This window comes from Jaculus jaculus, chromosome 1 (genome assembly GCF_020740685.1).
Source record: "Jaculus jaculus isolate mJacJac1 chromosome 1, mJacJac1.mat.Y.cur, whole genome shotgun sequence".
In the NCBI taxonomy this organism is placed as follows: Eukaryota; Metazoa; Chordata; class Mammalia; order Rodentia; family Dipodidae; genus Jaculus; species Jaculus jaculus.
The window spans coordinates 144,396,607-144,409,637 of record NC_059102.1 but is presented as its reverse complement, the minus strand read 5'-3'; the positions used below and the strand labels follow the sequence as shown (position 1 = coordinate 144,409,637).

General features: G+C 52.6%; 1 protein-coding gene across 1 annotated transcript in view; it reads right to left on the bottom strand.

Annotated features, from left to right (window-relative positions):
• Hmcn2 (hemicentin 2) overlaps positions 1-13,031 on the bottom strand; it is a 195,050-nt gene that overhangs the window by 132,658 nt on the left and 49,361 nt on the right. Inside the window, exons 10-15 of the mRNA XM_012952006.2 lie at positions 12,880-13,001; positions 11,584-11,856; positions 10,486-10,627; positions 9,799-9,926; positions 9,345-9,458; positions 7,494-7,643 (exon numbers count right to left, since the gene is read on the bottom strand). Coding sequence (XP_012807460.2) covers positions 7,494-7,643; positions 9,345-9,458; positions 9,799-9,926; positions 10,486-10,627; positions 11,584-11,856; positions 12,880-13,001 — 929 coding nt within the window. The remainder of the gene's footprint in view (positions 1-7,493; positions 7,644-9,344; positions 9,459-9,798; positions 9,927-10,485; positions 10,628-11,583; positions 11,857-12,879; positions 13,002-13,031) is intronic.

Below are 13,031 nucleotides of genomic sequence, written 5' to 3'. Positions count from 1 at the left end.
ACTCTTTTTTTTTTTTTTTGAGACAGGGTCTCATGTAACCCAATCTGGCCTCAAAACTTTATTTCCTCTTTTTTTGTTTTTAAAGATTTTTAAAAATTATTTATTAATTTGAGAAAGAGAGAGACATAGAGACATATATACAGAAAGAGAAAGGGCACGCAAGGGTCTCCAGCCACTGCAAATGAATTCCAGAAATGTGCCACCTTGTGCGTCTGGCTTATGTGGGTCCTGGGGAATTGAACCTGTGTCACTTGACTTTGCAGGCAAGTGCCTTAACTGCTAGGCCATCTCACCAGCCCTGTTTTATGCTTTACATGTTTTTGCTGTTTTCAAAGCAGAGTCTCACTCTAACCCAGGTTAACCTGGAACTTGCTCTGTAGTCCAGGCTGGCCTTGAACACATGGTGATTCTTCTACCTCAACCTCCTGAGTGCTGGGATTAAAGGTGTGTGCAGTCATGTTCCACAGGCCTGAAACTTTCTATGTAACCTTGAATGTCTGACCCTCTGGCCTCTACTCCCCCAGCTAGACTCACCTCTTAACCCAAGGCTAGAGACCACTTGTCCATTCCCACCACTTCCATGGCCCTTCTGTTTTAAACCACCCCTGGTGTCTCCTTCCTCTCTGCCTGCCTCTTTCCTGTTTGGTGATTTCCCAAACTACTCATAGTAAACATACGAAAGGCCACATAATTAAAATTGCCTGTTATGAATAGCCTGACCTTGCATCTACCGGACCAAAGTGTGAAGCCGGCATATAAAAGAGAGTTAGTTGGCTGTCGTATAAGTACACCAGGCCCTGTCACCCAAGCCATAAAAACTCCAAGCCCTGGGCTGAAGGGATGGCTTAGCGGTTTAAGGTATTTGCCTGCAAAGCCAAAGGACCCAGGTTTGATTCCCCAGGACCCACGTTAGCCAGATGCACAAGGGGGCGCATGCATCTGGAGTTCGTTTGCAGTGGCTGGAGACCCTGGTGTGTCCATTCTCTCTCTCTTTCTCTCTGTCTTTAAATAAATAAATAATAATTTTTAAAAAATCCAAACACTAGCTGGGCATGGTGGCACATGCCTTTAATCTCAGCGCTCAGGAGGCAGAGGTAGGAGGATTGCCATGAGTTCAAGGCCACCCTGAGACTACATAGTAAATTCCAGGTCAGCCTGGGCTAGAGTGAGATCCTACTTTGAAAACACACACACACACACACACACACACACTATATAGAAAGCAGAGCTTTCCCTAATCCTATCTCCAGACACCCCAACTCCCACTCCCCCAAGAATAGCCTATAACCACTCACTTTGCACATCTGGCTTTATGTGAGGACTGAGGACCTGAACCCCAGCCAAAAGGCTTTGCAAGCATCTTTAATCTCCCCAGCCTGTGCTCATCCATTAGCTCTGCCCTGTCTTGCCTTCATAACCAGGAGGTGAAGAAAGATTCAAGTTATTCCCTCCAACAGAAACTAGGTCCTCTGTCCCTCAGCAGGCCTGGAGCTGGCCAGAACCAGACCGTCCAGCCCTCCCTGCAGCCCTGGCACGCTCCAGCCTCCTGTCCCCAAGCCATCTACCAGGGAGGTCCCAGCTTTCCTTAACAGGTTGAGCTCAGTGCTATAGAAAAGCCACAGCCTCCTCCTTGTTCTCTTCATCTCTCCGGAAACCTCCTCCACCCATCCAAATCATGACATCAAATTTCCCTCCTGGCCTTGGGATTAGGGAAGTTCCAAGGAGATAGAGGCATAACTTGGAAATTCACCATAAGACTTAACACGGTCCACAAGCCAGCCTCAAATATGACCCTTCCTCACTGGGGCCACGGCCACCCAAGCCCAGAAGGCAGAAAGCTTTGTTCAGCTCTGCCCAGTTGGAGTCACAGCCCTGGTCACCTGAGGTCCAGCTTTAACACCCCCACTGTGCACCCAGGGGCCAGGGTCAGCCAAGACCCCCATCTACTATGTCCCCCAGTGCAGGGCTCAGCTGCAATCTCCTCCCAGCAGGCCTCAGATGTGATTCGCTCTATCCAGCGGCTTTTCCACCCCCTTCCCTCCCTAGACCCTAAGCAGACACCGAGGCCTCCTGATTCTTCTCATCCCACTCCAAGCCTGTCCTGCCAGTCTGAGAAGAAACAGCTCAGTTTGCCTGTGACAAGCAATGGATGAGGACGAGGACGAGACACCCCTAAGTGACAAGTTGGAGAAAGCGCTTTTAGGAACACACTTCCACTGATCATCTTAGAAACTCAGTGAATTGCACTCCCAATCCCCATGTCACAGATGAGCCAGCTGAGGGTCAGAGGGGTCAAGGGACCCACCCAGGGCCAATGGTAGAGCTTGTCAGCTGGTCTGATGTTCACAGAAGGAAAACAGTAAGAGAGACCTTATCTCAAAAAAGGTAAAAGGCAAGGACTGGTACCCCGAGGTTGTCTGTGCACCCCCACTCCCCCACCATGAATTTTATTTTGTTTTTATTTTCTAAAAGATTTTATTATTTTTATTTATTTATTTGAGAGAGGGAAAGAGAGAGAAAGAGAGAATGGGTGTGCCAGTGCTTCCAGCCACTGCAAATGGACTCCAGATGCATGCGCCACCTTGTACATCTGGCTTATGTGGGTACTAGGGAATCAAACCAAAGTCCTTTGGTTTTGCAGGCAAGCGCCTTAACCACTAAGCCATCTCTTCAGCCTGAATTTTATTTTTTAAGTATTTATATTTATGAGAGAAAGAGAATGGGTGTTCCAGGGCCTCATGCTGCTGCAAACGAACTCCAGATGCTGTGAACCAACTCCAGATGCACGCACCACTTTGTGCATTTGATTTTATGTGAGTACTGGGAATCAAACTCCAGTCTGGAAGGCTTTGCAAGCAAGTGCCTTTAACCACTGAGCCATCTCCCCAAGGCCCAAAAAATTAAAACAAAAAGAAAAGAAAAGAAAGCCATTTGCAGTGGCACATACTTATAATCCCAGCACTAAGGACGTGGAGGAAGGAGGATCAGAAATTCAAGGTCGGGCAAGACAGTGGTTAAGGTGTTTGCCTGCAAAACCTAAGGACCTGGTTCGATTCCCCAGTACCCACATAAGCCAAATGCACAAGATGGTGTTTACATCTGGAATTCGTTTGCAGTGGCTACAGGCCCTGGGGTGCCTGTTCTCTCTCTCTCTCTCTCTATCTATCTATCTATCTCTCTATCTATCTCTCTCTCTCTCTCTCTCTCTCTCAGATAAGAAATCAAATAAAGTAAAAAAAGAAAAATTCAAGGTCCTTCCCAGGCTGCAGGTGATACTCTAGCTACTGGCCAGTCTGCTGCCATCTTGCAACATACCCAGTAAACTATTTTTCAAAAAGAAAGGGAGGAAGGAAGGAAGGAAGGAAGGAAGGAAGGAAGGAAGGAAGGAAGGAAGGAAGGAAAAGAAGGAAGGAAGGAAGGAAACCAGGCCTGGGGAGATGGTTCAGCAGTCAAAGGCATTTGTTTGCAAAGCCTATGGGCCCATGGTTTGATTCCCCAGTACCCAGATAAAGCCAGATACAGAAAGTGGTGCATGCTTCTGGGGTTTGTCTGCAGTGTCAAGAGGCCCTGACACACCCCATTCTCTCTCCTCCCCACTCTCAAATAAATAAATAATTTTAAAGTGCCTTCTGGGTTGAAAGTTGAGTGTTTAGCACCAAATGAGACATCTCTACGACACCCTCCAAGGTTAAAGGACCATTACTGAAGAGGTGGCGGTGGGGAGAGGGCTTTGGAATGCTGTCTTCCAAACACACAGTGGCCTGTCCATTCGCCACCTCACAGCAGCTGTCATTACGTGCACAAGACTTGCCTAATATTGGGCCCATCAATATGGTGTCATGGAGGCATATACATGGAGGGAGCAAAAATAAAGACATCAAAATACAAGAAGGACTAGTTGGAAAGAAGAGGTTCAGTGGAAAGGGGATGGGGAAGGGGACAAAAGAAAGTAATGAGGACCCATGTAAAGCCCGATGCACAAAGTGGCACATGCATGCTTTTGGAGTTCATTTGCAGTGGCTACAGGCTATGGCTCTCCCTCTCCCTCTCCCTCTCTCTCTCTCTCTCTCTCCTCTCTCTGTCCCTCTCCTTCCAAATAAATAAATAAATATAATGAGAGGGAAGGAATTATGAACAAATATATAATATGAATATATATGAAAATTGTCCGTTGGACTGGGAGAGATGGTTCAGGGGTTAAAAGCACTTTTGTGCAAAGCCTAATGGCCCAGGTTTGATTCCCCAGTACCCACATAAAGTCAGATGCACAAAGTGATGCATGCATCTGGAGTGTGTTTTCAGTGGCAACAGACCCTAGTGTGCTCTATTACACTCTCTTTTTCTCTTTCAAACAAATATATATATATATGAATGTATGTATAATTTGTTTTTCAAGGTAGGGTCTCACTCTAGCCCAGGCTAACCTGGAATTCACCATGTAATCTCAGTGTGGCCTCAAACTCATGGTAATCTTCCTACCTCGGCCTCCTGGGTGCTGGGATTAAAGGCGTGTGCCACCATGCCTGGAAAATTATATATATTTATTTTTAATTGTCCATTAAAAGTGAATGAAAAGTGTCTTTGGGGGTGATGGCTCAGTAGCAGGGTAGCAAAGGGAAGGGGAAGGGAAGGGAAGAGAAGGGAGGGAGAGAGAGAGGAAGAAAGGGGAGAGAAAAAGAGTCAAGAGACTCACTGACTACTCCTTCAGTGTAGACACTGGCTGTGAGGATGGGGGAGGTCATTTTCCTTCCTGGGTTCTTCGTGCCACCAAATATTCCTTTCCCAGCTCAACAGAAGGAAGTGGGCACAGTGCCTACCTGTTCGTAGCTTCTGCCAGCTTGGCCAGGAAGGCAGGACCACAGCTGTTGGCCAGATGGATGGGAAATTTTATTTCCCACCACCACTGCCAGGCTGGCCTGCCCAGACCCACAACCGCAGGCTGTTCCCTTTGAAGTGAGGAGATAGCTCCAGGGTTAACAGCAGATTGTCAGAGGAACCCGGCCAGGCAGGCACGTCAGCCTGGGCCCCAAAGAAATAAGGCTCTGCTAAAAAAACAATCACACATGGTACAAAGGCTGCTGTGCGGCCTTCTAGAACCTTCCAGCTAAGACCCTAATGGCACTTCATGTCACAAGCCTTCCTTTTCTCACACTCACACATCTCAGAGCCATGTCCACAATGTGGATGGAGCAGGGTGTTCAGAGAAGGGAATGACAGCCATTGTCTCCCTGCTGGTTAGCCTTGGTGCCAAAGGCTCAGTGCTCTGCCGTGGCCAGCTGTGTGGCCTTGGGCAAGCCTCTTACCCTTTCTGAGATGCATTTTTCCTGTCGGTAAGGGAGATATCAATGGACCTGCATTCAAGGGCTGTGAAGATCACACCTGGATATGTTCACAGCTAGAAAACACTGTAGATGTATTAGCCTGTTCATTTGTTTGTTTGTTTGTTTGTTTTTATCATTGCTATCATAAGGCACCTCACCTCACCCCATCCAAAGGCCAGGTGCAGTGGCAAAGGTCTGAGCATTTTTCTCCTCCCTAAAGCCACTCATGGTCTCTCAAGACAAAACCCAAGCAGCTCCCCAGGCTGGGGTGACCCCTAATGGGTGGCAGCTGTCTTAGTCTCCCCTTTCCCACACGGCCGGCCTCCTTTAGCTTGTCTTGGGGAGTTTCATCCATACATCTCTCCGTTTGGCACGCTGTTCCCCAGCCCTTCACCTGTCTGGCTGACTCTGGTGTCAGCCTAGGTATTGAGTCCTCCGGGAAGCCTCAGGGATGAGTTGGGTTGCCCCCTTGCCTCTGCTCTGGGTCCACAGCCCCTAGGGATACTGCCTGACGGTGTCCTACACACAGACTGCTAACTGCCCGAGCCTACGAGCAGCCATGAAGCGGGGCTCTGCCTCTCCAACCGCCCGGCCTGACACGCCCTTTGTGGAGGAATGAATAACACGCCAAACAGAAGAGAGAAGGTCACAGGCACCCGAAGCCTGAGAGGATCCCAGCCCTGAGACAGCACCCTCCTTCTGTCCACAGGGCCATATCCTCCACACTGGGCGTACTCGGCACCCCCCACCTAGCCCCATTCCAATTTAGCCTCAGCGCACCCTAGCCCATGCAACCACATTCTCCATCCTCCGTACTTTCTTTTTTTTTTTTTAACAGACTTTTTTGTTTTTAAATTATTTATTTATTTGAGAGCGACAGACACAGAGAGAAAGACAGATAGAGGGAGAGAGAGAGAATGGGCGCGCCAGGGCTTCCAGCCTCTGCAAACAAACTCCAGACACGTGCGCCCCCTTGTGCATCTGGCTAACGTGGGACCTGGGGAAATGAGCCTCGAACCAGGGTCCTTAGGCTTCACAGGCAAGCGCTTAACCGCTAAGCCCTCTCTCCAGCCCAGCCATCCTCCGTACTTTCTACAGCTCCCAGCCCCTGCCTCTCCCACTACTGGCAGCAGCTAACCCTCACAGCCCATCCGCCATGTTCCACGTACCAAAAACCTGTGCCCGTGGCTTCTAAGCAAGTCCTGGAGCCCAGAACCCCAGCCTAGAGCCGTGATAGCATGGAGATCACAGGCAAGGTCATGTACCAGCCAGAGGAGAATCCTGACATCCCCTCTACAAAACGGGTCATCTCTCCTCCATTTCCTAACCAATCCCCATGGGCCAGAGCCCGGGCTGGGCAAGAAAAGCAGGTGTTATTAGCCACTACAATAGCCATGGTGGGAAGCAGTAGACTAGATGGGGAAACTGAGGTGCTAGAACTTGACCAAGCAAGCAGCTTTTCAGTGACAGCAGCAAAACTAGAACTCAGGTTTCAGCAACGGCCTGAATTTAAACCAAGTCACCTCTGAAGTGGTCCCCAAGTTCCTGGCCTCCTGCTCCTCATGCCCTGTGGCTCCTTTCCACACCGCCCGGGGTGGCTGATGGGAGCCATGGAATGCGGCAGATGGGATGGCATTTTACTTCCAAGACTGTGGATGTGAGTAGCTATGAGGACTGTGCTCTCTCGCTCTCTCTCTCTCTCCCCTCACTTGCTGGAGGAAAGCAATGTCATGGGAAGCCTTTTGCAGAATCCCACGTTGCACTGGGCAGTGGGCCCTGCCAACAGCCACATGAGTGACCTTGGGGTAGCATGACGCAGCTCCATGTCCAACTTGAGAAGACAGTATTCCACTGCCAGCCCTCCAGGGCCACCAGAGCCAGCCGTCAGTCAGCCACGTGACAGCCTCTGAGCACAGCACTCCCCCCTGCCCCTCCCAGTCCCCCCCACCCCTCCCTGCCCTCAGGCTGCAGTAATTGATGTTTAGGACATAGGCCACAAAGCCTTGGGACAGCTTGCTACCCAGGAGTACACCTGCCCTGGCTCCCTCCTGGCCCTCATTGTCCCCGCTGTTGGACCCACACTGGCAGAGGTGGGTGTCCCAACAGAAGCAGCAAAAGGGGCTGGGCTGGGAAGAAAGGGAGGGGCGGAGGGGGTGGCAAGCACAGACTCACGTCCAACCTCCAGCTGGACCTCTGCGGAGGCTTCACCCAACTCATTGACAGCCCGGCAGGTGTAGACGCCAGCATCCCTCTCCTGAGCCACAGGGATCCGCAGAGTCCCAGAGCTGGAGCCCTCGGGAGCCAGAATCATTTCCAGACCCCCTAGACCAAGACCCAAAAAAAAAAAAGGCATCAGCTGGGGACTTTGGTTTCCACAGAGCTAAAGGCTCCACCAGCTAGGATGGGGTGGGCAGAGGTCCCTTACCCCAAAGTTAGGACCCAGTCCAGTGTGGGAGTCAGGTGATTCTTCACTAAGCCCCTCTGTTGGCTAGGACTGGGGCTCAGCCAGTCTCTGACATAAGGGGTACCTCTGTCATGAGGGGCTCCTCTATCCATGCCTGGTCCTTCCTAGTGGTCCCCAACCCTCAGCCCGAAGTCTCAATGGGGCTGGGATCTGCTCTCTGGGGCCAAGGGGCTAGAGGGGGTTGACCACATCTCTCCTATGCCTGCCTTCCTGACAGTCCCCCACCAGGAGATGCCCTGTGGCCTCCCTTCATTCCTATATCCTTCTTTTTTGCATGCGTGTGTGTGTATGTGCACGCGTGTGTACAGGTGCGTGCAGGTGGAGAGCAGAGGACAACTTCAGGTGTCACCCTTGGGAATGCCATCTCTTTCATTTCATTTTTAAGACAGGGTCTCTCATTGTCCTGGGGCCTAATTATTAGGCTAGACTGGCTGGCCAGTGAGTCCCAGGGATCTCACGAGCTAACCCCGGGCCCTGGTGCTTTCCAGGCCAGCGCTTTCTGACTGAGCCACCTCCCCAGGCCCAGCTGGCCTCCTTTGAAATCCACTGAGATGTGGTTGTGACAGAAAGCACAGCACCCCTCTTCCTAAGCAGTTCTAGGTGTCCTATCTGGCGGCACGAAGCACATTCCCGCTGGACGTTCCTCACCCCACCCAGCTCCAGACTTTCGTCTTCCCAAGCACAGCTGCTCCACGTTACCCCAGCCCCAGAATGACGTCTCCCTCCTCTCTGCGACTGTGACAGCTCTGGGACCTGGCGTCAGCAGAATCCTACTGTTTGTCTCTAGGGACCTGGCTTGTCTCATGTGGCAGCAACCTCATGATTCTCTCACACACGGACGCATGCAGACCCCGCACCCACCCATACCACAAACACACAGGTATGCTTAATTCTCACAAAACCGGCCCTTGGGCTAGAGAGATGGCTTAGTGGTTAAGGTGCTTGCTTATAAAAACAAAGGGCCCACGTTCAATTCCCCAGGACCCACAAAAACCATATGCACAAAGTGGTGCATGTGTCTGGAGTTCTTTGGCAGTGACTGGAAAACCTGGTATGCCCATTCTCTCCCTGTCTCTCTCTCTCTCCCTCTTTTTCTCACTCAAATAAATAAATATTAAATTTTTTAAGCAGGGTATGGTGGCACATGCCTTTAATCCCAGCACTTGGGAGGCAGAAGTAGGAGGATCACCATGTGTTCGAGGCCAGCCTGAGACCACAAGGTGAATTCCAGGTCAGCCTGGGCGAGAGTGAGACCCTACCTTCACAAAAACAAAAACAAAAACAAAAGAAAAAAAAAAAAAAACACTCTCACTGATTGCCCATTTTCTAGGTAAGGTCACAGAGGCTCAAAGGTGCCAAGGTACTTGTCCATGGTCTCCCAAGGGAGGGAGCCCTGAGCCTGGTCTAACTGGGTGCTCCTCACCCCTGGCCCTCCGCATGAGCCGTGTGGACACTGAACCAGGGTTCTGGATCCTGCCTGACAGTAACCTTTCTGGAAAGCAATGCTTAGGGTCCCAGTGGGGGTGGGGAATTTTCCAGACTCTCCCCCACAAATGCACCTCGATACCAGATGACCCGGGGTGGGGGTGCCCCAGATGCCACACACTGCAGCACGGCCTCCTCCCCGGCAGCTGCAAGCACCACAGCATTGGCAGGGGACACCGACGGCGGGTCTGTGAGGGCAGGAGGAGAGAATGTGGGGTCAGCCACGAGCGCCACAAGCCAGGCCCTTCCCCTCCCAGCCCGTCCCAGGTACCCCACCCCAGCCTCCTCACCCCCAACCCACAGTGGCCAGCGCACATGCCCACCAGAGGGCCTTAGCCCTCCCCATCCTGTGCCTGGAATGGCGATCCCCTCCATGCACCCTGGGTACCTCCCACCAGAACGTAAGCCCCACCATCTAGGAACAAGGTGCTCACAACTGTATTCCCAAAGCCTGGCACGTGACAGATGCCCAGTATTTGTGGGCAGGAGAGGGAGAGGTCTGTCTCACAGATGCCATGGCATGAGTACCTGTATAGAAGAGAGTAGCTGTCTCCTCGTCAGTGCCAACTTCATTAGCAGCCTGGCAGGTGTAGTTCCCAGCATGCTCTGGGGCTAGCCCCTGAATGATCAGGGTCCCCTCAGCATCCACGTGGATTCTGGTGTTGTGCCATAAAAACATGCCAGGTCACATGAGGGCTGGCCATCCCACAGTCATCATCAATAGCAAATTAATGTCACTAGTCATTGCTATTCAATACTGACAGTTTCCTCTGGGTCAGGCTATGGACTAGTCAGTTTATGTAGTTTGTCATTTTTAAAAATTTTTTTATTAATTAACTAATTTATTTATTTGAGAGAGAAAGTGAGGGAAAGAGGCAGAGAGAGAGGGAAAAAGAGAATGAGTGTGTCAGGGCCTCCAGCCACTCCAAATGAACTCTAAATGCATGCGTCACCTTGGACATCTGGCTTTATGTGGGTCCTGGGGAATCAAACCAAGGTCCTTTGGCTTTGCAGGCAAGCACCTTAACCGCGAAAACCATCTCTCCAGCCCCTGGCTAGTCATTTTTAACTCACAGGGACTGTCACTCCTAATTATTGGATGACCCCAGAAGGAAGACAGGAAGGAAGGCAGATGCCCCTCCTCTTCTTAAGACCAAGGCCCGAAAGTCCCCTGGGAGTCCCTGTCCAGCTGCTGCCAGGCCCAGGGCCCCTTACCTGCTGTCCTCTGGCAGGGCAAGGCCATCACGGCTCCAGGAAATATGGGGTGCAGGGTATCCTGAGGCTGAACAACTGACCTTCACCTCCACACCTTGGGAGAGGCGCTGGGACCTGGTGTCGATGCTGACCTGAGGGGCCTCTGTAGGCAGGTGGGGAAGAGTCCTGCTGGTCGCTCTGCCCCAGCCCACCCCACCCCCACCTCAGCCACAGCCTGGGGAGACAAAGGAAGCAGAGCTCAGAGACAGGGATCCCAGGTGTGCCTTCCCTGGAAGAGGGGAGACCTAATGCCGCCTCTACACTCCCTCCTATCCCTAGGCTGCAGGCCTCCTGCCTTAGAGGGCTGCTCTGGGCAGGGTGCCTCAGGTGCTATGAGCTGTCAGGACGCTGCCAGGTCTGGGGACACTCATCTCCGGTGACCTCAAAGTGAATCCCAGAACTATGGCCCTAGGACTAGCCCTTGAAAGCTTCCAGTCCATAGACTAGCGATAACCCCCCATCTGTCCCTCGGCACGAAGGCCAACATGCCCCTTCTGTGCCGAGGCAGACGTCACTAGTAATCCCCACCCTGCAGAGGCTCAGCACACTCCAGGCACCAAGCGGGAGTTGCTGGCTCAAGCAAGGACACTCGTCGTGTGGCCTATGCTTACACTCAGTGGACTGTCACTCCACAGAGGATGCCCTGTCTAAGTCCTGCAAAGAGCGAGGTCACACCCGGGCTTGCCACTGCCACACGGGCGCCCTTTTTCTTGCTTCTTCCACCACTATCCCGTGCCATGCCCATCTGATCTCTGAGCTTTCACACCATGCTCATACACACGGGGGCGGGGGGAATAGAGGTTGACCATGGCGTGGTTAGTGGCATGGGAAAAGGACAAGTCTCGGCGAAACTGGCGTGGACCACGGCAGTAGACACTCAGATTGCATAGTAGGATGAGCTTCCCAGGGGTGAGCGCTACTAAGCTTTGGCTACGAGGCTATAGGCTCTCCTTTCCCTAGACATCTAGGGGCTGGTCACCTGCCAGAGCTGTGTGAGCAGGGATCAATGCTGGGTAGAGAGCTGAACGAGGAACACAGTGATGGCAGGAAGCGCCTCACCTCGCACCAGGAGCCAGGTGGACGCCCTTGTGACCCCATTGGCATTGCTGGCCACACACTGGTACCTCCCGCCATCACTGGGTACGATGCTGCTGACCTCCAAGGACAGGTCCTCCAGCTGGGAGACTCGGCCTGTCGAGGCTGGCAGGACTCGCCAATCTCGGACCCATGTCAGGTTGTAGGGGGCTTCACCCAGAACTTGGCAGGACAGGGTGGCAGTCTCCCCCGGGGACACGGTCACATTGGGGCCAGGGAGCAGCTGGGGCGGAGGGTCTATGGAGACAGAGAACAGGAAGGACCGAGGGCTTGGGGTGGGGAACAGCTGACCTTATTTCTCAGGACATGTCAGCCAGCAAAGTGTACTCAGCTAGCATCTGTTTCCCATTGGGGACGCCTGGTCCCTGGGGAGCGTGCATGTCCCCTACTGCCTTCTCTCCGGGGTGCCATCACACCCCAGAGTGTTTCGCAGCACAGCCAAAGCACGTTTAACACCCTCTGAGCCAACCATCCAAGCCAGAGGAAGCCGGGAAACGACCAGCCCGTGGAGGGAGGGATGATCTGGAAACACCTCTGTCCCTCCGCAGGGCCATCGGCAGCAGCCCGAGCCCTCATGCAGCCTGGGGACGGAGCACCCGCCGGAAGAGCTGACCCCAGGGGTGATGGAGACGTTCAAACAGATTGATTTTGCAAGGTCTGACCATGGGAACCTTTTCTGAGATAGGATCTCATATAGGCCAGGCTGGCCTCAAACTCACTATGTGGCCAAAGATGACCTTGAATTCCTGATCCTCCTGCCTCCACCTCCTGAGTGCTGGGATCACATGTGGGTACCACATACGAACAGGCATACACGTGCCACATGCACATGAATGAATGAATAAGCCAAGTTCATTTTGGGACTGTTGTGGCATTTCTAATCTTCCCAAGCTCCACAGTGACATCCTAGCAGAGACCTAGAGACATTCAAATACGTGGCCTACAAGATGGGACAGTGGCCCCTCAAAGGCTTGAGCTGGTCGAGCCTCTAAGGGCTTGAAGACCAAGAAGTCAGGGGTTGGGCTAACACTGGGCAGGGCAGTGTAGCCCTTCCTCCAGCTGAGACCCATAGTTCCTTGCTGAGTGAGAGCCCCAGTTGGGGTCAGCAGGCATGTGGTGACACAGATAGCCACAATCTGGGTGAGGGACTGTCCCTAGCCACTGGCAAGCAGGTATCCTGCCCCACAGATGGAGAGTGGCTGGAAGGAAATCCCGAGGGAAGAGGCGGGCTACAACCCACAGAGAGGTGCGGAGACAGACCTGTGATGAGAATCTGGGCACTTGCCCGGCCGGTCCCAGCCCGGCTGACTGCCGTGCACTCGTAGGTGCCTTCCTCCGCCTTGGAGGCCCGTGGGATCTCCCAGCTGCTATTTCCCGACTCCCTGCAAAGGCAGCAGGAGGCACGGTCACCC